This window comes from Phyllostomus hastatus, unplaced genomic scaffold (genome assembly GCF_019186645.2).
Source record: "Phyllostomus hastatus isolate PE091 unplaced genomic scaffold, TTU_PhHast_1.1 phas_scaffold_177, whole genome shotgun sequence".
NCBI classification, from domain to species: Eukaryota; Metazoa; Chordata; class Mammalia; order Chiroptera; family Phyllostomidae; genus Phyllostomus; species Phyllostomus hastatus.
Genome location: NW_025334012.1, coordinates 1,376,133 through 1,401,391, shown reverse-complemented (window position 1 = coordinate 1,401,391; position 25,259 = coordinate 1,376,133). Strand labels below are relative to the sequence as shown.

Genomic DNA, 25,259 nt, shown 5'->3' with positions numbered 1-25,259 from the left:
CACGCTAACACCCCCTGCACCAGCTCAGATACCCCGAGTGTGAAGCAGGACCTGGAGGCTGACCACCAAATTTCTTTCTAAAATTCAGCCTTGAATTCTAGAGCCCCACATCCGACTGCTTTTTGGATACTTCCATCCACTACACTGTCTCCCAGTTACCACCAACTTCATATTGTAACTAAACTTTTCTTCTCCAACATTTTACTACCATCTCCTACCTCAACCAGTGACTGATACCCCCAGACACCTGGAAATTATCCATAACTCTTTAACTCTTTCCCCAGGCCCTCATCCTATGTTGTGTCAGTTCTGCCTTTAATGGGTCAGAAGCATTCATAGAAATTAAAAACACAGGACTTAGAATCAAACAAACCTGGTCAAAATCTAACCTTTGTCACTGAGTGCAACCTAACACAAGTTACTTACCTGCTCTAAGATTTCATTGGATGATCAGAGATGTAGCAAATATTAAATAGGACTGATACATGGGAAGCCTTTGGCACAAAGCTTGGCCCCAAAATATTTGCTATTATCATCATATGTTCATGTCACTCTCCTCCCTATAGGGTTGATGTGAAGATTAAATGTCAACATATTCAAAGTATTCAATGTCTTACACATAGTTAAGAGCTATTACCTACTACCATCATTGCTAAATAGGTCTGAAATTGACACTTTTATCCCTACACTATGACCCAGTCTAAGCCACCGTCACACAAACCTAGAATCTTGCAACTTCCTCCAACTGGTCATCTTGTCCTTTCCTTTTCGCACTATCTCTACAGCTTGTGATCTGGTCACCTCACTGAGTAGACCTCTTTGCCCTCAGAGTAAAGTAGTTCACCACAAGCTCCAGGAGCAACAAGAACCTGTGCGTACCACATTTTCATCACCAGTAAAGCACCTAGCACATTGCAAGGTACTTGATAAATACATGTAGCTTTTTACTCATTTTTTTCCATTCAGTTAAATCCCTTCCTATCCCCAACCCACAAGATACACATCAGCCTGTTCAACAAAATTGAGACATGACCATCATCAGAAGTAGCTATATATTTTTAATCTAAAGATTGGGCATACAGAAACATTTTACATAAATCCCCAAGTCTTTTTATTATAGAACAGGAAATACGGGCCCCGGAAAAATAAGTCTCTCTCCATAGGTCTTAACCCTTGATCTCTGTAGTAAAGACAATCCCCAGTGACCCAACCAGTATTTACTGCCCACTCATATATTTGGTAGGACACAAAGAAAGCCAGAGGCCTGTCCTTTGTCTTCTACAGGGTTGCAGAAAGACTGAGAAGCAACAGTGTGGCTCAGTTGTTAGCACTTCTGTACATGAGCCTTTTAATTCTACATTTATTTATTGGAAAGGCAGTGGAATTGGTAGCTTCTCATCTTCTACCCATAAATGTCACGTTCAAGAGGGCCTTGGACTGCAACGGACTTTGTTCAACGTTAATTGTTAATATTGCCAAAGAATCCCCATGACTAAGAAAGTCATTAATTCTTTATACTTCATTTTCCTAAGTTAGCAGTTAAGTTTCCTGCGCTCTACTTAGTCAGATTTAATTTTTAAGAATCTTCAGAGGAAAAACGTTTCATATGTAATTTATAACAATGTTGCTTCACAAAGTTGGGATTGAGTTTAAAAGAAATCCATCCTGGCACAGCCCCTTCTTTGTGCTCTGGAGAGAAAAAGAACACCGATACATGAGAAAATAGCCATGACGAAACGGAGGGAAGAGATAGATGCAACTTGGAGTGAAGAAATGACACAGACCCCCCACATACACACTTTAAAAACTTTATTTATATAAAAAACTCATTTGTTTTTAAAAGCATTAACAAGACAGAAAGAAAAACAGAAAAAGTATGGAGCAGAAGACATGCCCCTTAGTAGTGTTCAGTGGGAAGGTACAATTTTTGGTTTTCTGGAATTGAATGTTTAGTGTTTCTATAAACGGAAAAAAAAAAAAAGACAGTTAAAGGTCCCCAAAAGCCCATGGCTGTTCTATTATCACCCACACCCCACCAAGAAAAAGAGCACCAGCAAAAGAGCAGAGAGGACAAGAGAAACAAGAGTGGGGACATGTCTGGGCAGGGCAGCATCCCCTGTGCAGTATGTTCTGAGGGTCAGGGAGGAAAAGGCTCCTTTTTGCCAGAAAAGGAGTGAAAAGAAATGGGAAGGCAGAAAACAGTCAAGGATTTCAATGCATAGGAGAAGAAGGAGAAGGAGAAGGGGAAGGGGAAGGGGCCAGTGGGTAGGGCACTTTTCTCCTACCCCACAGGCTCCATATATTAGATAAAGGAAGGGGAGAGAGAATAAGGAGGATTTCCAGTTTGCACTATACAGAGCTTTTAGATTAAGGGGTGGAGTCAAAAGCAAGTAAGGAAAGGGATTTAAAAAAAAATCAACCAGCATAGCAGCTGAGTCCTCTAACCCAACCAGCTAATATACACTAAACTGAAAGGAGGAGGTATTTGGGGATGGGGGCAGGCATGACTTCCCTACAACCCCTTCAGAGATGACGGTCCACTCTGGGTAACTAAGGATCATACCACTCACTCCTCCCACCAACCTCATTTAAGAGTCATCAAGAATAGGATTTTTGCAAAATCCCAACTATATACTGTTGAGCAAAAACTTGCTATGGCTGAAATTAGAGGCTACACCAATTCCCAATGGAGAATCTGAGGGTCTCTAGGTCACCTCTCCTCTTCTTCCTGCTATTTAGGGCTAATAGTGGGTAAGAATCAACAAAATATAATTTGCAAAATCATGAAAAATGAGAATGCAGAGGCAAAGGAAGGCACATGGAAGGGAAGGAGGAGATGCACCCCAGGCCAAAGGCACAAAGGAGAGGCAAAGCCAGGGGTGACCCCCACTTTTTAGGGTAAAGGGGGCAGAAGTATGTACACCAAGTCCTTTAGTCAGCCAACCAATCCAGGGAGCAGGCAGGAAGGACAGGGCTATAAGGGTGACAAAAGGAGAAACGGGAGAGGGGAAGCCAGCTTTGAAGCTTCCTGCCAGTTTCAGACTAAGCGATTCATGTACATTCCTACTAGCTCCTCCTAGAGGTTCCTTCTCCTCCCCAGAAAACATCTTTCTGCTCCGTCTCACCCAAATAGTCTTCCTCGATACATTCTCCTCTTTTTACAGCCTCTTGCAAATGGCCAAGCCAAGTTAGCAGACACTATCACAGGATGGGAGGGGAGGGTTAAGGACGGCCTCAGTAAGGGGCAGCTGCAGCCCCCCAGGGTTGGCACGAGGCTTGGAAAAGAGATGGAGTCTGTAAGTCCTTGATGGTCCCTGCCCTGGAGATGAGGAGAACCAAGTTTCTTATGTCAGTTCTAAGAGACCTTCACTTACTCAAGGGCCCTTGCCAGATGGTATATGCCAATGTTGCCAGCCTTCTTTGCTTCAAAAATAGTCATTAGGAATAAGGGAAGGGCACACACTTCCCATTATCCGAAAGCAAAACAAAACAAATAAGAACAAAACAAAACAGAAAGTCCCATCAGGAAAAAAGGTCTTGATTAAGAATCATTGATTTATCAGATTGTTGTATGATGCATATGTAGCATGTGACTTCCAATTCTTCCCACAGCTTCCAGTGAAGACTCCCACTCTCTCTCCCTCCCTCCACACAGGCCAAGAGTTCCAGGGAGAGCTGGCAGAAAGAGCTAATCTGCAGCAGTTTCTCAAGAAATGCGTATAACAGAGTCAGGGTTCTTGGGAACAATTGGAGAGGATCTGGAGTGGGGAGGAAGGACAATCAAACTTCATTGGAAGAAGTTAGGAGTCGATGGAAAGAAGGCAGCCACTTAGGGCTATAAGGGGAGGAGGCAGCCTGGCAGTTGGCACAATAGTCCAGCGAAGAAAGGGGAAAATCGTCAGTCCATTTCACCACCAAATAAAAGTACATATATTATACGCCCAGATGTAGCGAAGATAGTGGTGCTAAATCTTCTGCTGTAAGGAAAAAAGAGAAAGAGATGTTACTAGGGTTGGAAATAAGGAAAACCAAAAGACAGTTGAATAAATCTGGAGAGCAGAAGGTAGCACATAATGGAGAATCAGATCACCAGCAGATGTCCCAGCCTCAAGAGGAAATAATCACAGAACAGCACCCCAAGCACCAGGTGGCTGAGACTAGAGTCTCTAGCCTGATCAGATGGGCATGATTGGCAAACTGCTGTCACCCAGGGGCCTCCTTGCTCAGTGATGATCCTGGGGGTGGCTGGAGGACATACCATGGGGGGGTAAGACACTTGGTCCCCCTCCTCATGCAAAACCAACACATCCAACTCTTCCTGCAGAGATTCCTGTCCCTCGTCCTGCTGTGAACACATGCAATTTGTTAGTATGAGAGTAAGGAAATAGGAACCTTGTGAGTGTGTGGCAGATCTAGAGAAAATGCCCTAATCTGTACACTCAACCAAAACAAAGTAGTAGTATAGGCAAGATTTTCAAGAAAACACAGGCAGGGACAGGAAGAGAGTAATGTGTTAGATCAGTTAGGGTTAGTCATGTCAGCAACACATTTATAGGCTTCCTTCCCCCATATCTCAACCATCGCAGCATAAATGGCCCAAGAAATCCCAAGAGGAGTCAAAGCTCCTACTTTTCCCGAAAATCCCTAGCAGAAGAGGATGTTGCTTTTCACTAGGTACATTTTTCCCTATTTCACAAAACATGTAGGCTTCAAAATAGGATCAGACATAGAAGGACAAGAGTATATAGAGAACTTACCATCAGGGGTGTTCCCTTCATTGGCTCCATTTCGCCTAGATCCCCTGATCGATCCAGTGTTCTACTGTGATCCCCTCTCTCATTTATTGTGGAATAGCTGTTATCTAAAGAAAACATACACACACACGACATTCCCCTCTAGTACATACTATATATTAAATATGTATTAGGTAGTTCTGTTTCAAAACCAACTTTGCCAAATGCTCCAGAAACACATTAAGCTCTGGTGGCCCCTGGCTTAAAAAAGAGAACTTGAATCTAATTGGGAAGATAATGTATATGAAATATGCAGAGAATGACATACAGAGTGGAGCAAAAGTAGGTTTACAGTTCATATCCAAAATAATACAAAAATTAACAAATAATAATACAAGAAAAAACTGTGTCTCATGTACTCACAACTGTAAATGTACTTTTGCCCCACTCTGTATGTAAATAAAGCTAAATGGAAGAGGTCTGTCTATAAAATATATTAGCATTAAAACAAGAGAGCAAAGTGTGCTGTAAGAGTTGGAAAGGTCGTAACAAAAAAGACAGGACTTCAGTTAAGCCTTTGGGAATAAGAATTTAGAAAAGCACAAGGCAATGACATTCCAGAAGAGGCATTACATTACACGAGCAAAATCAAAGAAGTCTAGAATGAAGAAATAAAATAGCAAGTTAGACCTGGTGGGCAGAAACAGAGTAAATGGAGAGGAGCCTACTGTCAGCCTATGAAAGGCTGTGAGTAGCAGCTTAGGGACACAAACTTGGTTCTGCAGTAGTGGGGCAGGCATACAAAGACATTTAAAAAAAAAAAACTTTGATCAAATGGGAATGTGGAAGTGGGTGCATCAAGTTTTACTACATTTCCTTACGTCTTTCCAAATGGAAATGTCTAGTCATGCTCTTCCAGAAGGGCAAATGGTGAGGGTGCCAGAAAACACTGCAGAGCTCAGTAGTTCTCATCACCCCAATGAAACAGTACCCTTAGGCAGGAATTAATCACCTACCTAATGACCTTGAGTTTGATCCCATATTGCTCATCTGAATTTCCTCCCGATCGGGTTTCTTATCTATATGAAGAAAGTTATCCAAGTAAAAAACCAAACTCTTTAAAATGTATATTCATCATAAAAATTACTCTCTAGTCTGTTCCCCCTCCCTCTCACCAAATTTTTACTGAGCACTCAGCACATGCCAGGCACTAGACAAAGCCCTCATGGGACTTAAAAGAGAGCCCTTCCCAACAGACTCCTAACATAAAGAAATCTTTTACTCTGCCCTGGCTGGCGTAGCTCAGTGGATTGAGCGCAGGCTGCGAACCAAAGCATCGCAGGTTCGATTCCCAGCCAGGGCACATGCCTGGGTTGCAGGCCATGGCCCCCAGCAACTGCACATTGATGTTTCTCTCTCTCTCTCTCTCTCTCTCTCTCTCTCTCTCTCTCTCTCCCTCCCTTCCCTCTCTAAAAATAAATAAATATTTTTTTTAAAAAAGAAACCTTTTACTCTAAGCCAGCAATTTTCAAATTATTTGGTTTCAGGAACCCTTTACAGTCTTAAAAATTATGAGGCTCCAAAGAACTTGCATTGGTGTGCATTATATGTATCACTATTTACTGTACTGAGAATTTTAAAATATTTATTTCACTTAAAAATAACAATAAGCTTATTCCATGTTAACAAAAATAACTTTTTTTAAAAAAAGGATTGTTTTGCATTTTTGCACATCTCTTTAAAGTTTGGCTTAATAGAAGTAGAATTCTCTTATCTGCTTCTGCATTCAATCTGTTGTGATGTTATTTTGGTTGAATAACATGAAGAAAATCCAGCCTCATAAAACAAGAAGATGGAAAAGGGAGAGTAAGAGTAGTCTTTTCAGATAATTTTAGATATTCCTTGTGTTCCTAAGATTTTACTTATTATTTTTAGAGAGGAGAAGGGAGGGAGAAAGAGAGGAAGAGAAACATCAGTGTGCGAGAGAAGCATCAATTGCTTGCCTCTGGCATGCCCCCAACTGGGGCCTGGTCAGAAACCCAGGCATGTGCCCTGACCAGGAATCAAACTGGCAACCCTTTGGTTCACAGGCTGGCGCTCAACCCACTGAGCCACACAGGCCAGGGCTAGATATTCTTTGATAGTGTGCTAATAATCAAAAGTAGAGTTTCTTTAAAGTTAGCAGCAATGTGGAGTCTGATTCCAAAATAACAATCTCTTCATGCTCTGTTAAATTAAAATCTATTGTTCTGTCTTGCACTTGAATGGATTAATTACCCATTCAAGACTTTGAAACATTTCTTGGTCACCTGGAAAATACTGGTTCAGTTATGCACATCTTCTAAATGTTAGTATCAAAAAATCACATTCACTGATATCACCACCATTGATTTCATTAAAAGTCTTTCAGGTATTAGGATGTTACCAGGCTCAGTGTGGCAGACACAAGTTTTCCAAAATTATAATTGTCACTTGAAAATTCAGATAAGTACTGATAGTTCCTTTTCCTCAAAGTGACAAGCTCATTGCATTCATTTTTGAAAAATGTCTGCCAAATACCTATGTATGAATAACCAGAGTGTCTGTCAGTCACTTTTAAAATTATATTTTATTGATTATGCCATTCCAGTTGTCCTCATTTTTCCTCCTTTGTCCCCCTCCACCCAGCACCCCCCACACCCTCAGGCAACCTCTCCACCATTGTTTATGTCCATGGGTTATACGTATAAATTCTTTGGCTTCTCCTTTTCTAATACTGTACCTTACATCCCCATGGCTGTTCTGTATCTACTTATTTGTACTTCTTAATCCCCTCACCTCTTCACCCTGTCCTCCACACCTCCATTCCATCTGGCAACCATCAATTCTCTTAAGTAAGTCCTTTTAACATTTCATATAATAATTATTTGGTGATAATGAACTCCTTTAATTTTTTCTTGCCTGTGAAGCTCTTTACCTGCCCTTTGAGTCTAAATGATAGTTTTGCTGGGTACAGCAATCTTGGCTGTAGGTCCCTGCTTCTCATGACCTTGAATATTTCTTGCCAATCCCTCCTAGCCTGCAAAGTTTCTTTTGAGAAATTGGCTGACAGTCTTATGGGAACTCCCCTGTAGTTAACTAACATTTTTCTCTTGCTGTTTTTAAGAGTTTATCTTTAACCTTTGGCATTTTAATTATGATGTGTCTTGGAGTGGGACTCTTTGCATCCAACTTGTTTGGGATTCTCTGTCCTCCCTGCACTTGCATGACTATTTCCTTCAGCATATTAGGGAAGTTTTAATTTATTTTTAGAGAGGGGAGAAGAGGAAGAGAGGGAGAGAAACATCAATGTGCAATAAATACATTGACTGGATGCCTCTCACATGACCCCAAGTGGAGACCTGGTCAGCAACCCATGCACGTGCCCTGACTGGGAACTGAACCAGCAACCTTTCAGTTTACCGGCCAGCACTCAATCCACTGAGCCACACCTGCAGGAAGTTTTCTTTCATTATTTTTTCAAATAGATTTCCGATTTCTTGTTCTTTCTCTTCTCCTTCTGGTACCCCTATGATGTGAATGTTGGACCACTTGAAGTTGTCCCAGAGGCTGCTTATACTATCCTCATTTCTTCTTGTTCTGATTGGTTGTCTTTTGCTTCTTTATGTTCCAAATCATTGATTTGATTCTTCGCTTCATCCATTCTACTGTCGTTTCCCTGTAAATTGTTCTTTATTTCAATTAGCATATCCTTCGTTTCTGGCTGGATCTTTTTTTATGCTGTTGAGGTCCTCACTGAGTTCCTTGAGCATCCTTATAATCAGTGTTTTGAACTCTGCACCTGTTAAGATTGCCTATCTCCATTTCATTTAGCTCTTTTTCTAGAGTTCTGATTTGTTCTTTCATTTGGGCTATGTTTCTTTGTCTTGTTTTGGCAGCCTACCTGTGTTTGTTTCTATGTATTATGTAGAGCTGCTCTGACTCTGGGTCTTGGTAGTGTGGCCTAATGCAGTAGGTGTCCTGTAGGGTTCAGTGGCACAGACTACCATAACACCCAAGTTGGGTACTCAAGGTTCGCCCTTCGTGTGAGCTGAGTACACTCTCCTCTTGCGGTTGAGACTTGGTTCCTGACAATGTATCAATGGGAGGGATTTGTCCAGGCAAGTCAGCTGTAAGAACTGGCTGTGTGTGACCACTGACTACCACCCTCAGGCCTCCATGGAGTATCAGCTGTGCAGGGGCAAGGTGGTGGTACTCTGACGTAGTCTGTAGCTGCCCACAGGGTGCACAGGCTCTGGAGTTTCCTTGGTGGTGCAGGGAAAGGTCAGCCTCCATCTGTGCTTTGCCTGGGGGCCACCCTGCCTGAGTTATAAAACAATCTGAGAAGGCTGCTACCTGTGCTGGGCTTGGAAATTCCCAAACAAAGCCAAATTGTGAATCTATGGTGCTTGCTACTATTGCTGGGCCTGGGGCTCACTAAGGCCAGCTGTTGCTTGTTTGAGAGGATTTAGAAAGTTGTGAAACATGAGCCAGGACCAGTCACTCATATGGAAAAGCAGCTTGGATGGGTACGTAATTTGGGTGGGGTGGAAATTCAGGGGATTTCCAGGTCTGGGCAAATAGTGTTAGCTAAGTTGATGGAGTCTCAGATATGGCACCAGCTTGCCAGCTCTGCCGGGGGAAGGTTCAGAAAACAGACAATGGCCTCTGGTGGTCTTGATGCCAGACACGTCTGATTCCCCCTGTATGCCACCGGTGCCTTTGAAGCTGCTACCCTGGTGCTGGAGCTAGGGAGTGAATCTGAATAAGTGGGTTCTTTAAGAGGAACTGCTTGGGGCTCCAGAAGTTTCTTCCATCGACTCAATGCCTGCTGGTTTTTGCAGCCAGAAATTGTGGGGACTTACCTTCCTGGCACTGGAACCCTAGGCTGGGGGGCCTTGTGTGGGGCTGGGACTCCTTGCTCCCGAGATGCCTCTCCTGAATTTTTATCCACCACACGTGAATATGGGACCAGCCCATTCCACATCTGCGCTCCTGCTACCAGTCTGGATGGATGTGTTTTCTTTAATTGCATAGTGTCAGACTTCCTTTCAACTCATTTTCTGACAGTTCTGAGTGATAGTTGTTCTATATCTTAGTTGTAATTTTGATGTGGTTGGAGGATGAGGCAAGCCATGTCTGCCTATGCCACCATCTTGACCAGATGTCTTTTTTTTTTTTTTTTTTTTAGTGAAAATAGTATTCCAAAAAAGAGTGACTAATCCGCCCTGGCTGGTGTAGCTCAGTGGACTGAGCGCGGGCTGCAAACCAAAGTGTCACAGGTTCGATTCCCAGTCAGGGCACATGCCTGGGTTGCAGGCCACGGCCCCCAGCAACAGCACATTGATGTTGTTCTCTCTTTCTCTCTCCCTTCCCTCTCTAAAAATAAATAAATAAATAAAATCTTTAAAAAAAAAATAAGAGTGGCTAATCCAATTAGTAACACAAGTGTTTTTCCTCAAGACAACCATTGTCATGCTTAGTATACAACAGAGTGCTTTATGAGTACTTCCTGTTTCATCAGCACAGGATATTAAAAAGATGTGTGCTAAAAGGTAGAAACAATAAAATTAACAATTTTCATAGCTCCATCAATTACATCCTGAAGTGAAACTGTTTTTTGTTTTTTTTTTAACTCTCAGACATGGCAGTGAAGACTACAATGACTAGACTGGTTTGGTGCCATTGCCCTGGGTTATACTCAGTCCCCAACACTAACAACACTGCAGTTTTTACACCATCCACACACATCAACAAACTTGGGGATCCCCGTACATCTGAAGAACTCTGATTGAGGCAAAAGCCAAGTGTCACTAAGAATACAAGGCTTATGCTCTGGCCAGGTAGTTCAGTTGCTTGGAGCACTGTCCCATGCACCAAAAGGTTGCAGGTTCAATCCCCAGTCAGGGCACAATCCTAGGATGTGGATATATATATCTGTGGCTTATATTTTTATATTTACATACATATTACATATATATATACACACACACATATATATATAATCATGTTGCAAACCTTATATTTATACAAGGTTATATGTCAATTACATCTCAAATAGAGCAAACAGATACGGTTCACTTTCTAGTCATTTTCAGTCCATTGGCAAAGACAGGAGTCACACCTGGGCTACCTGCCTGTTTTGTGTTATTTTCTAATGCACCAGCTTCTGCATTACAATCCTGAAGTACAGTATTACTACCCTCTGCCAAAGAGTAGCTTACTTGAAAATAATTATATATCCTATTTCCTAGATAGTAAGCCCACTAAAGAATAGCAGAGGTGGAACAAAAGCTGGGAGCGTACTCCCAGATACTGTACCTGACTTCTGGTTCCGGTCAATGAGAGGAAGAGTGCTATCATCATATGAGTGACTGCTCTGGCTTCGAGAAGCATTGTTTAGATTTACCTGGAGGCAAACATAAAATACAACAATGTCAAAGTCCTGAATTTACTCACATCTTATTTCCTAATGGGTAAGATCTTTGGGTCTCCATTCCCAAATACAACTCTTACAAAAAGTAACTCTAAGAGTTAAGTAAATACCTATACAGTGAAACAAACTAGGATATTATGGCTTTTATTTGTGTTCCTGAACAGAAGATTACAAAGGTACCAATCACTTGTACTATCAGAAGGAGCCCTAGTCTCAGAAAATGGCAAAGTCCCTCAAAAGGGCTGTTGCCGATGTGGGGAAAAGTCAAAATGCCTCCATACTTCAGAGCTACCAGTATGTACAGTACACTGTGACACAGAGGAAGACCGGAGCTGTCTGGGCAGCAAATGAACTGTCAGCACCATTCACTTTGAGGGAGGAATAAACCAAATAATTGCCTTACTATCAGAGATTTGGGTCAAAAGTAGAATTAAATGTGAAGTAGAAGAAACCGAACACAGAGACATTACCAGAGACCAAGAAAAAATAAAAAATAAATGTCTCAGTCCCAAGAGCTTTCCCACCTGAAAGTCTGATTTCTTCCATCCTTCTTTTTCCAATGGCTTCCGCAGTTCCTTATATCCCCAGATTGTCTGTAATACAAGTGCTGCTGCTCGAACTTCTTTTTCTGAGCGGTTCCTTTTGAGGAAAGGAACAGCACATGGAATTTGGATGTAAGACCAGGGAAGAAGCTGAGAACCTATTCTTTCTAACATAATGTAACATGAACATAAACGCTAAAATGGGTAAGATCACATATGCACCAAGTCCTGTATTCTGTCCCAAACAGTAACACACGAAATAGCTGATGGAAAAGTTTATTATTAATTTATGAACCAACATTAAGACAGAAAACAGAGTAATGCCTCTTCACATTTTACAAGTAACTAATGGAGAATAACCTTAGAAGCAAAAAAGGGAAAAGCTCCTTTCTAGCAATTCCCCTCTACTCAAATTCTTCCCATTGTAATTTGAAGTGTTAAGCTCACCCTGATTTGTTGATCAACACCAGCTTCTCAATACCCTGTGTCTCTCGAAGCTTTTTGGCAGCCTCCAAGTTGTCAGCAATAACCTCATTGATGGTGTTCAAAATGGAGACCACAGTGTCCTCAGAGAAATTCTGGGAAGGGCTCGGTTGCCCACCTGGCAGATTCTTTACCAAGTTAGGAATAGCGTGTTTACCTAGAGCAGTACAACAAAGGAATATGTGCTGGGAGAACAAGCTGGGTCAAGTTATGGAGAGCCTAACACTGTTCTACTGCACTGATCATGGAAAGTACAGGTACTAACTCTATGAATCCACTTCATTCTCTATTATCATATTAAAAGAGAAAAGAACTTGCAAACAGCCATGAATTTATTGGCCTCGTTATTTCTTCATTTATTCTTTCCTTTTACAGTCACATTGAAATAATGTAAATAATTACATGAAAAATGCTACACAGGCCCTGGGTGGTGTGGCTCAGTGAGTTGAGCGCCAACCTGTGAACCGAAAGGTCAGTAGTTTGATTCCTGGTCAGGACACATGCCTGGGTTGCTAGTTTGGTCCCCAGTTGGGTACGTAGGAGAGGCAACTGATCAATGTTTCTCTCCCTCTCTTAATCCCTCCCTCCCCTCTCTCTAAAAGTAAATACATAAAATCTTTAAAAATAATAACAGCTATTATAATTCTATTTTTAAAGAGTCATCACTTTGTGTCTTTCCAAGAACAATTAAACTACAGTTGACCCTGAACAACATGGATTTAAACTGCAGGTTCACTTACAGATTTTTTTTTCTAATAAATACTATGAATGTAATTTCTCTTCCTTATGATTTCCTTTTCTCTCGCTTTCTTTATTGTGAGGATACAGTATATAATACATATACAAAATATGTTAATCAACTGCTTATATTATTGCTAAGGCTTCTAGTAAAAAACAGGCTATTTAGTAGTTAAGTTTTTTGGGAGTCAAAAGATACACGTGGCTTTGTATGAGAGTGAGCACCCCATGATGTTCAAGATCAGCTATATAATCCTGCCCAACTCTCACATTCACAAACTGTGGAGGGCTAGGATCCTTCCTCTCAATCATTTCAATAAATAAATTACTTTGCACCGGCTGGGTTAAAGCACTGTACTAGATGCTGAGGTAACAGCTAACATCCTACTCCTTACCGATTAACTCTTTGTTGCGAGCATCCACAGCCAGGTTTCTCAGTGCTCCCGATGCAGCTTTCACTACCCTCTCGTGTTCACTGGTCAGGAGGTCAGCAATGGCAGAAAGAGCCTTCTCTTGACGCAGAGCACAGCGGATGTATCGACCATACTAGAAATAGCACATGGAGGTAGAACAGATTACAAATGGCAGCAAACTAGATCGCTAAGTTCTCCCACGTCCAAATCTGTTTTCTAAAAGTACTCACTGTCCAGCGCCCAGCACACAAGTTCTGAATAGCCCCAGCTGAGGCTTCTAGGATGGCAGGAGTCTTGCTCTCCTTGAGGAGTGAGATGTATATCCGAACCACCTCTGGCTGAAATAAAAGCTCATAGCCTGGGCAGGAAAGGACAAGAAAGGAGAGGATGCTAATCAGTACCTATGAACCAGGCTGTGGCTGGCAGTCCATCCTTCACTCTGGATTAATGAGTTTATGCTCCTACACTGTTAGGCTCCCACCTACCCAACCTACCCAACACCAAACTCAGAGGCTTGATTCCGTGCCTCCTTAAGGATAATTAGTCCATGGCAAGAGCAGAGCACACATCAATTCATCACATGCAACGTCCTTCTTCTTCTTCCTTGCCTTTTCTCTCCCACAGTTTACAGTCTCCCACAGTACCCAAGGTTCTAGTCTAGACTACCATCAGAACCCTATCCTATCCTCAAGTAATGTGAATAGTGGCCATAACAAGCAGTGCTTTGTAAGCTACTGCTATAATAGTATAGTTTCCCAATACTTTCACCATCACTACAAACCCATAAATCAAAGGAGAGAGAACCATGAACATGCTGCATAGTCTACTGTCAGGCCATCAAATATTTATCTGTAGAGTATGTTTATGAGACCCTCGGAGGCTGAAGAGAGAAAAGATAACTTACCTCGAGCAGGACTGGTTCTTTTAGGGAAATCCACTGTGTCATTTGCTGGATCTTCTGTGGGTTTTTTCCCTTTGGAAATTAAAAAGAGAGGGGAAGGGGTAAAAAGTTTAAGAAAGGAAAGAATTTACCTACTACACTGTTTGTTCTTTGAATCAGACATTCATCAAGTGGGGAAAAATATCTGGGCCCCCCAGGTTGTCCCAGCAGGGGGCTGTGCAGAAACAAGGACAGAACACAGGCAGCAACGAGGTAAAATAAGGATGACCACAGTTGTTGCTGTTGTCCTGAGTTCTATAACTGGGACTGCTGCCCAGAAGTAGCATGCCATGGGCCATTAGCTCAGAAGAGCGAAACTTGCTTCAATGGTCTTCCTCAACTGAATTCTCCTACATGCATCCACAGGGAAGGGTTAGGCAAGGAAACAATAAGGAAGCTAAAACCAAAACATGCAAATTAGAAGTAGATAAGCGCCTTAAAAGATTCCACTCACCTCTGGAGAACCACTCATCTTCCAGTGCGTCACCCAAGGTGGAAAGCAGAGGAGAGAAATGAAGAAAGAAAAATGCAGGAAAGAGATATCGATGGGATCATGAGCACACAAGCAGGAAAGCAAAGTAGAAAAGAAAAACACAGGAAACACAAAGGAGGAATGGGGGAGAAGGCCCCAGATTAGTTGAGTTCTTGTCCTTCACTGCCCCAGTCATTGATACCAAAATCACCACCATCACCACCACCATCACCATCATCACCACCACCATCACCTCCATCACCTCCACCTCCACCACCACCACCACCACCTTGAATGAAGCACACAACACAGGGAGGCAGCAGTAGAGCAAAAAGACGTACTTGACTAGGCAGACTCCTACACTGCTCGTCAAGAATTTTGCACCTAAAGTGAAGTGTTCCTTCCTTTCCAGGTCATACCTTAAAGAGCAAGGAACAAGGAACTAAGACTCACCTTTGCCCTTCTTGGCCCCAAAGCAACTGGCAGCATGTGGCCCAGTATTGTTGGCAACATTGGGAGGTGCCTCTTGGTAACGCTCTGCCTGTGGGATCTCCCGATGTACTTGATATGACAAGTTCCGAAGAAGACAAACACAGTTCTCCACAAGCTTGGGAACATAAGAGAAAAGGCTTGATGAGAGAAGAGAATGTCTATAGTGATTTCCCAGCAAGTACAGATTTCCATAATTCAGATATTACAATACTGATGCAAAAAGCACAGTCCACTCCATCATCTCTCACAGTGCCTCCAAGTGCCCCAAGCTTCTCAAAATCCTTGTAGCCCAGGCTAATGGAAGGTTTTTGGGGGGGTTTTTTTGCCACATTTGGTAGGTAACACAAAACCTGGGGTCTTGCCCTGGCCAATGTGGCTCAGCTGGCTGGAGCATCATCCTGTAAACCAGTGTCAGAGCACGTGCCTAGGTTGTAAGTTCAGTCCTCAGTGAGGGGCACATACGAGAGGCAACAGGTCGGTGTTTCTCTCTCATGCGGATATTTCATTCTCCCTCCCTCCGCCTCTCTCTAAAATCAATAAGCATGTCCTCGGGTGAGGATTTAAAAAAAAAAAAGCAACTTAGGGTCTTTTTCCTTAAGTTTTTTTTTACTTTTTCCTACTTAGAAAAACATGCAACCTTAGAAGAACAGTTAAAGAGCTTTAAAATATAGGGGTGAAGGAAATTCTAAAGAAAACAGTTCTCTTCCAAGGTGAATACCCACCCCTTAAGGGAGTAGGGGCTGGTACAGATATCTAATGTTATTTCAAAGCCTGGGAGAACAGCTCTGTACTACAGATACGCTCATGGTTGTTGTAAACAGAGTTCACTCAGTCATTAGCTTACCTTGCTGTCTGAATCCTTCTGCCCAATCTCGGCCTGAACAATGAAAATGAGGGCATCCACTAAACCATCACATTCCCGAAGCTTCCGGCGAGCCTCACTCCTCTCCGAGCTGACGTTCCTAAGGAGAAAGGGAGAGGTGTCGAGATGATTTGAACCCAGAAATCCTCCCCTCAAGGTCCCTTAACATCTATAAGCCTCCTTAACTACCTTTTTTTATTCACTATACCCATAATAAGCAAGGCATTGCAACTGAAAATGGAGTAAGACAGTCCCTGACTTCAGGACATTTATAACCAAGCCAGGGGCAGGGGATGAGGAAGTAGAAATAAAGTATAAACACCACAATAATTCAAGACGAAATAGGTATTTCTTATATAGAAGTACCAATAAGGAATGGGGCAGAGCACACAGATGCATATCCCAAAGAGAGAAAGAATATATTATAACAATTACAGGATGTAAGAAAAAACGAGAAAAACCTTCCTGAAATAAAGGCACTTGAGTTTAGCCTCAAAAGATAAATAAGGAAAGAAGAGCATTACAGACAGGAAAAACAGACCTTCCTCACCCCACCCCGACCCTTCTACAACTCTGTATTCTTTTTTGTGCACTGATCGCGGCCTGACTGAAATACAGATGACTGTAAGCAGGGACACACACCCAGGACTAGACAAGTGCCTTACACGTGGTAGGTGCTGAACAAATGTTTACCAAATTAAACGAACAAAGTCAAAGAGGCACAGAGCAAAGAGGACATGTGGGGAACAGCAAGTGAACCGACATCATGGGCGTATGTGTAACACAAGAAGTAGCGACTAAAGTAGAAAGACAGGTTGGAGTCACAGCCTGCAAGATAGATAGAATGGAGGCTGAATCACAGGCTACAGCATTTAAACTTTCTTTTTAAAGAAATTTAAATTTAAATTCAAAATTTAATCTTCATACTCTCAAAGCCCTTGTGTTACCTAAGGCAGCCAGCTGTGTTGGTGAGCACTGACTCCCACTCAATGTGGCGTGGCTTACAATCTTCATTAGGTTCCCGCTCCCAGCCAGAATGTGGAATAATCACTTCATCTGTCAAGGCGTGCAGTGCATGGTCCACAATCTCCATTTTGATTGAGTCATGGGATGAGAGATTCCACAGGGTTCCTGGCAGAGAAAACTCGTCAGACAGCTCTTTCAGCACCCAAGGTATGTTTGAAGAATGCCAAAGAGAGTCTCCTCTTCCATCATTTCTCGGTATTCCGCAATGACTAAGTATCTTGTAATGAATGATATTCAAGCTTTTGTTTGTGACCCACAATAACAACTATAGTTTACATTATGGCTCAATACAAACATACATATCCTGAAACAGTTACATAAAATAATGCTTATTATTAGTAATGTTCTCTGAGCTATGTACACCCAAGTTTCTCAGCCTCTGTATCTCTGATTTGGGGGCCACTATCTTGTCCATTGTTAGATAATTAACAGTATCTCTGGCCACTGCTCATTAGTACTCCCCACCCCCACCCCACTACCAATTATGACAACCAAACACATCCTGTAGGGCACAAAATTGCCCCCATCTGAAAACCAATCATTGTTGCAATTTCCTTCCTTCTTTCCTTAGTTTCTCTTGGAATGCTGGCTATAATCCACAAAATTGTGTTCAAAACACACCAATGGCTCACAACCCACAACCTGAAAAAAAAAATCACTCTTCTGAAGAAAGGATCACAAGCTCAAATGTCTACACATGCCAAGAAGATGAGTCAGGACAAGCAGATATTTAAAAGACACTGTGAGAACATGGATAGATGGCAGTGACACTCAGCTTCAGTATCTGTGTGACCGCTTTCTATAAGGCAGTGGTGGCCAAAACAACAGAATGTGTCGGAGATTATTGCCAACTGGAGAACACATACCTCAATCAACTCAAACCAACTACTGTCAAGTAGCAAAAGAGATTCATTGATACTACAGACCTCACACATTTTTAATAGAAGCCTAGACTCTGGGATTTTTAAGAGAAATATCCAGAATTTTAAACAGCGCAACAAATTCTTTACAATGTTGACAACCCTGCATGATCCAAACAAACCTTCGAAGTGGATTTGACCCAAAGGCCACCAGTTCACAATTTTTAATCCAAAGTAAAAGGACTAGAAAGCCTTCTGGCTCTCAGCATTTCCAGAGACAACAGTGACCGTAACCTCTCAGTTTCCCCTTACACCTAGAGCTTACCAGTAATGACTTCCGTGAGGTCCACATCACGAGCCTTTCGGAGCAATCGCACAAGGGCAGGAACACCATCACAGTTTTTTATGGCAATCTTGTTATCCTGGTCCCGCCCAAAGGAGATATTCTTGAGAGCTCCACAGGCGCCAAGGTGCACTTCCTTTTTGGGGTGGTCTAACAACCCCACCAGTACTGGGATGCCCTTGAGCTTCCGGACATCAGTCTTCACCTTGTCATTGCGGTAGCACAAATGTTGCAGGTATGCAGCTGCATTGGACTTGACGGCATCCAAGCGGAATCCTAGCATGGCTATCACCTCTGGCAGCTCTGGTTGTCTCCAATTGGGGGGTGGGGGCCCTCCCTTGCGCAGGCTATCCAAGCTTGCTAAACTTCCCCGTTCATGCTGGGCCAAAGGAGCCCAATAGTACTGGTCTGATGGCACCTCCTCACCAATCATGTCTTCATAGCTCCTGCAGTGTTGAGAGAACCAAGAGGAAAGAGAAATATACCAAGTTGTGTTTCCAGGAGAGCTCCCATTACCCACTTAACCCCAGTCCTATTATACTAGATCTTCTTTTCGCTTTACATAAATGATATACTGATCAATTTTTCTTAATGAGATAAATAATTTTAAAGGCATCTGCAACTAGATTAAAACTACCTTTCTGTTCTGAAAAGTTTACTACCTTGGAAAAGAATAACAAACATTCTAAAATGTTTGTTACATTAATTACTAAAAAAGAACTAAATTTTGCTTAGCAGTTAATGACACCTGACAGCTATTCACTTCGCTGCACAGAAATCCAAATAAACCTTCAGGCAGCAGAGTTAACCTAAGCAACTGACTCAGTGCCACAGAGAAGTCAGCAAACAATGTCTGGGAACAGTTCTTATAAGCCCTTATTAGCTAAACAGGAAACAAGACATTCACATACAGGAAACAGCTGGTGGGATAAGACCCTTAAAGACACTTCATATTTAAGCATCTCCTTACCCTGTTTTGAAGTAATAAAAGAAGAGGTGATGGAGTAAAAACAGTACAGAACTTCCTGTATCATCTGAGGACCTGGCTATAATACCAATGAAGTATAAATCTGAACACTAATTTTCACAGTTCATCCCAAGGTCATCTTTCCTATTCAACAAATGTGTTGAAGATAGATGTCTAGCCCCCAATTTCTAAAGACAATACCTCCAATTCTGTCAAAATAAAGACTACTGATCACTAGCCCATTTTAGATACCCAGTCACTAAGAAAAGGAACACAGACAAAGCAATTGAGGGTAAGGAGACTATTATCCCTATTTCAGTACTACCAACAACCACTAGAGGGTGAGTCTGTCACACAATTATTTATTCATAACCACGAGAAAGGAAGAGATCCATTATCTGAGAGCTCATCTCACTCTGTGCCTCCCACAGGAGACAGGAGAATCTATTGTATGGAACTCTCCAAATAAGCCTGTTGTTTGTTCCACAGAACCACTCCCACAATCACCAAATCCTCAAGGTTAGCCTAAGCTGAGGGCCCGCCTCCTATCTGTCCGTATCAGCCACACAACAGTGATTCAGATGAACAAAGCATTTAGTAAAAATCACTAGTTTTTCATATCAACGCAACAAAACGAACAGATTATATGGCTAAATTTAGAAAACAGGCTACTAAATAGTATGTAAGTAAAATTCCATTTTAGTTGGGGAAAAATAAAGTCAGAGTATGTTTACACACATAGGAAAAAGAACTCAAAGTGTTAACTATATAGCCCTGGCTGGTGTGGCTCAGTGAAACCAAAGGGTTGCTGGTTCGGTTCCCAGTTGGAGCACATGAGAGGAAATCACACATTGATGTTTCTCTCCCTCTCTTTCTCCTTCCCTTCCCCTCTCTCTAAAATTAAATAAATAAAAATCTTTTTAAAAAAAGTGTTAACTATAGTTCTTCATCAACGGATGGTGGGCTTTGCTGGGTTCTCATTTTGGAGTGAGCATGTTTAACTTTTATCATTTTAATATAAGCAATTACAATAACCAAGATTTCGGTCAATCAAGGAGTATTTCCTTCTTTACAAGCAGAGGATGGTAACATTCTTTCCCTTGGTTTGCAAGTAACAAAGCTGTGCCCAGAAAGATTAAATGAGACTCACTTGAGGCTACAAAGCCTATGGCAAAGGCACAACTAGAACTAAGGTCTTCTGGTTCAGTGCTTTTTCCACTAATCATTATGCCTTACTGTTTTCATCTGACCTTGTATTACTCTCCTAGGCCCTGAACAGGAAGCCACAAATGTTCTTTCTAGTCAAGCAGGTTTCCAAGTCCAGTGCCACCCTGGAACAAACCCAAAAACCAGGCCCAAACTCTTATGTCAAGTGCCTCAGCCAGGGACAGCAGAGAATGACCTGGCCACCCACACCCACCAATCACTCTATTAATGAGGAAGTCAGAAAAAGCAGACTTGTCAGTAAGCAGAAGGAGCCAACACCCTGGACAGACAGACTCCTTAGGTGATAGCTGTTATCTACCAGTGCTCCAAGTTGTACCAGCTGAGGCCAGGTGCCCCACCCCCACCCCAGGAATAAAAGGTGAGTCACATGGGAGTTGGATTAGCTGTCCAAAAGTTACCTGAAAGGCAAGTGACTCAGGCTCAGATAATGGGGCCTATACCCCGGGGCCCAACCCAGTTCACTGTGAGCCAAAGCTACCTAGTATGAGGAAAGTGAGCACCAACACGTTTTCTTTTGAAGGACATGACCTCACACAGAAATTCAGCAACAACTGCCAGGCTATCCTTACCATCAAGACATCCATGAATCTACCTTCTTGTTTCTCCTTAACTGGAAAACACTGTCTCTGATTTACTATAAAGCAGTATCAACAGCCCATGGGCCAAACCTGTTTTTGTACAGCTCCAAAAGCATAAACGGTTTTCATATTTTTAAAAGGTCATAAAAAGAACAACGCAAATAACAATATACAACCAATATTATACAAGACCTGCAAAGGCTAAAATAGTTCTATCTGGTCCTTCACAGAAAAGGTTTGCCAACCCCCATTCTCAAACATTCTTCAAGGCAAACCATCTATCCACCAGTCCCAAATCAATCACTCCCCTTTTTCACATCACCAAAGAATCCCAGGGATGAGCAGGGAAGTCAGAATACACACCTGTTTCCTGACCTCTCCGAGTGTCATTAATGTACCACCCTCTAAAGATGCTACCCTGGTTTCACTTTATAAGCAAATATAAGAATCTAAGTATAAAGTGTCAGGCCTTTTGTTAGATCAAGGTTTGTTTTTAACTTGAGATTAAAGACAGGGAGGTTCTATATCTGTCTATTCTGATCCTGAGAGCCTGAAACACTTAACTCTTTTCCTAATACGAAACCAGAAGCTGAAGAAATTCACAGGAACTAATGAGTATTCCCGAGTCCCCGACACCAGGCTTCCTTGTGGTGCTCGCCATCACTGAAAGGGGGTCAGACGTTAGGCAGAAATAACCAGAAAATCTCAACAAGAAGCAAAGGCCGATCTTTAGGACACAGACCAATAACCATGACAAGTCATTTTCTATAATTAGAATATATGACTTTTACAAATAAAAAAGACAAAAAAGTTGATACTTAGTAAAATCAGAAAAGGGGAGAACAGGGTGGACTTCCACAAAAAAAGGTAAGGGAGAGAAGGCCATAAGTCTCTTTGATACTAAACAGCACTTGGAAGGAAAGGAAAGAGCTACCCCTTAACAGTATCTTGCGAAGACTTCTCTCCTTCCCCTTTTTCTTGCCTACCTGAGGCGTCGGCGAGGATCAGATGGTGTCCCGGTCCGACGGGCAGTGCCATAATCAGACATCATGCCGTAATCCAGGTCATCATAGCCCATGCTACGTTGGTCATCCTCTAGACCATAAGGCTCTGGATGAAAGCGATGCAGATCCACGCTGCTCCCACCTACCCGAACCTGGGGCTGTGGCCCATAGACATCCTGTCTACTAGGTGCCCGGTAACCTTCCATGCTGGGCCTATACCGTTCATCAATGCGGGTCACCCGGGACAGACTGCCGTAGTTGTCGCCGCTACTTGGATAACCATCTTCATAGTGGCGGCTATATCCATCAGGAGGGTAGTGGAAGTTCCTGGGAAGGGTAGCAGTGCCTGCTTGCCCCACATAGGGACCAGGTCCCCCATTGCCATTCTTACGGAAGTCACGACCCAGAGTCTGGATGTAGTTGTTAGAAACTGATGAGGCATCCACCGGCAGTCCATCTGGTCCAATAGGGACCGGCTGTACTGTCCGTGTTGTCACAGTCTTCACTACTTTCTTGACCTCGGAGTAAGGAAAAAGAAAAGAAAAATTAATGAAGTGAACAATATAAGCTTAAATTACAGACCACTCTAAGAAAAGAAACAAACCCTGCCCTGGCTGGTATGGCTCCGTGGACTGAACACCTGCCTACCAATCAAAAGGTTGCTGGATCAATTCCCAACCAGAGTACATGCCTGGGTTATAGGCCAGGTCCCTGGATGGAAGCACACGAGAGGCAACCAATTAATGTTTCTCTCCCTCTTTTTCTCCCTCCTTTCCCCTCTCTTTCACAATAAATAAATACAATCTTTAAAAAAAAGGTCTTTTTAATGGGGATTCCCTAGACTCACTCAGATCCCCTGAAACATAGTCTCCAGAGACAGAGCTTTGGAATCTGTGTTTTGTGGGGTTTTTTTTTAAGATTTTATTTATTTATTTTTAGAGAGATGAGAAGGGAGGGAGAGAAAGACAGGGAGAGAAACATCAACCAGTTGCCTCTCATATGCCCCCAACTGGGGACCTGGCCCACAATCTAGGCATGTGCCCTGACTGGGAATCGAACCAGCAACCTTTTGGTTCACAGACCAGTACTCAGTCCACCAAGCCACACCAGCCAGGGCATAAATAAAATCTTTTTTTTTTTTAAAGATTTTATTTATTTATTTGTAGAGAGGGAAGAGAGGAAGATAGAGAGAGAGAAACATCAATGTGCAGTTGCTGGGGGTTATAGCCTGCAACCCAGGCATGTACCCTGGCTGGGAATCGAACCTGGGACACTTTGGTTCCCAGCCCGCGCTCAATCCACTGAGCTACACCAGCCAGGGCTATAAAATCTTAAAAGAAATGAAACAAACCCCTACCTCCATCTCACCTTACTTAGAAATGCCTTACAACCCACTATCTACCTTTTCTCCAACTTACAGGGAATTCCCAGGCAGACAAACCACCCTGGCAGTAAGTATGTCTATAAGAAGAGCTACCGTAGACCTTGATATACCATCTCTCCTCTCCATTCCATTCCATCTTCCAATATGTCTACCTTCTCTGTCCGAACAGAGATCACTTTCTTTATACTTTCATTACACATCAGTGGCCCTTCTCCCAGCTTAATTAAGTGCTTAACCCCTCCTGTAATGCAGATCATAGGAAGACCTCCTCCATCAGGCTAGACCTTATACAAATCTTAGCTTACTGTGGTCTCTGTCCGCCGAGTGGTACCATCATCTGAGGTCTCCACAGAGACAACAGACATGGCTCCCTTAGGGTCTTCCTCCGTATAAGTCTCCACAATCTGCCCTGGCTCCTGCATCCTGGGGATGGTGCTATAGAGAAGGTGACTGTGATCCTAAATGGAAAATAGAAAAAGGAGTTACTATTAAAGCCATATACATTAACAATCCATTCCCATGAGGAGCACTGTCTCCCTGAAGAGAGAGACCCCTCTTATATCTTCAATGAGGCCCACAATTTTAGAGGGGTAGCTGTACCCATCTTTTGAACTTGTACAAAAAGGCAGAAGTAATTTCCCAGTTCTAAGAACAGAGACAGCAGATTTAATTTCCCATTTCTGGTTACATAAGTGAACATGAACTATGTTAAGTGCAGCTACATCTACATCTGCATGATATTAAAAAGTTCACCCAAAACAGAACTTTTAAGATGAACCAGAAAATCCCAATAAGATGCCCTGGCTGCTGTGGCTCAATGGGATGAGCACCAGTCCATGAACTGAAAAGTCACCAGTCTGATCCCCAGTCAGCGCACATGCCTGAGTTGCAGGCCACATTCCCGGTTGGGGGGTATGCGGGAGGTACCTTTCAATGTTTCTCTTCCTCTCTTTCTCCCTCCCTTATCTCTCTCTAAAAATAAACTTAAAACACCTTTTTAAAATCCCAGTAAGAGTCATCTTTGATTAGCTGTGTTACCCTTCAGGTACTGCCTAAAGCTCAAGATCAGGATTTTCTACAACATAGACACACACTCATTCTTATAAAGGGGATACAGTAATTGAAGGATCAAAACTGGATCAACAGTCATCAAAATTCATTCCAAGTCCTGTCCAGCATGGCTCAGTTGCTTGGAGCAGCATCCTATAGACTGGAAAGGTCGTGGATTCAATATCCAATCAGGGCACATACCCAGGTTTCCAATACAAGAAAGCAACCTCTTAATGTTTCTCTCTCCCTCACTGGCTCGCATTCTCTCTCTCTCTCTCTCTCCCCCAACCTCCTCCCTTCCTCCCTCTACACCCCTCCTTCTTTCAGTCCTTTCCTCTGTGCCTCTCTCCCTGTGTCTCTCTAGAAGCACGGAGAAAATATCCTTGGGTGAGAATTAAGAAAAATTTTTTTCATTCCAAAATAAAAGAAACTAACTAATGGGTGCTTACAATGTGCCAGGCACTTTACAAGACACCAATATGCTCTTATGGGCTGGGGAAGTAAGAAGATATGAATGAAGCAGCCTAGACCTTGAGCCAAAATAATTACCTGTGGTCCGTTGAGTTTCAGATCTGAAAATTTCTGTCGCTCAAGGTCAGCATCGCCTACAAACCGGCCGTTCTGAAACATAGCCCACAAGAAGACAATTCATTTTGTGGCCTTCGTTTGCTCTATCAAACACAAATGATCT

The 25,259-nt window shown here is 42.5% G+C and overlaps 1 protein-coding gene across 9 annotated transcripts in view; it reads right to left on the bottom strand.

Moving 5' to 3' along the window:
• Positions 1-1,792: 1,792 nt before the first annotated feature.
• The window catches only part of CTNND1 (catenin delta 1), a 48,393-nt gene continuing 24,926 nt past the window's right edge, over positions 1,793-25,259 (bottom strand). For 3 of the 9 annotated variants that reach the window (XM_045858406.1, XM_045858405.1, XM_045858412.1), the window contains 17 exons: positions 25,118-25,189; positions 23,824-23,976; positions 22,117-22,652; positions 18,341-18,804; positions 17,077-17,260; positions 16,112-16,229; positions 15,229-15,382; positions 14,268-14,336; positions 13,594-13,721; positions 13,346-13,496; positions 12,177-12,369; positions 11,712-11,826; positions 11,073-11,160; positions 5,750-5,812; positions 4,758-4,861; positions 4,259-4,345; positions 1,793-3,977 (listed from right to left, as the gene is read on the bottom strand). In XM_045858406.1, coding sequence (XP_045714362.1) covers positions 3,966-3,977; positions 4,259-4,345; positions 4,758-4,861; positions 5,750-5,812; positions 11,073-11,160; positions 11,712-11,826; positions 12,177-12,369; positions 13,346-13,496; positions 13,594-13,721; positions 14,268-14,336; positions 15,229-15,382; positions 16,112-16,229; positions 17,077-17,260; positions 18,341-18,804; positions 22,117-22,652; positions 23,824-23,976; positions 25,118-25,189 — 2,691 coding nt within the window. In that variant the 3' untranslated portion in view covers positions 1,793-3,965. The remainder of the gene's footprint in view (positions 3,978-4,258; positions 4,346-4,757; positions 4,862-5,749; positions 5,813-11,072; positions 11,161-11,711; positions 11,827-12,176; positions 12,370-13,345; positions 13,497-13,593; positions 13,722-14,267; positions 14,337-15,228; positions 15,383-16,111; positions 16,230-17,076; positions 17,261-18,340; positions 18,805-22,116; positions 22,653-23,823; positions 23,977-25,117; positions 25,190-25,259) is intronic. The other 6 variants (XM_045858409.1, XM_045858414.1, XM_045858408.1 and 3 more) reach the window with 5 other exon arrangements.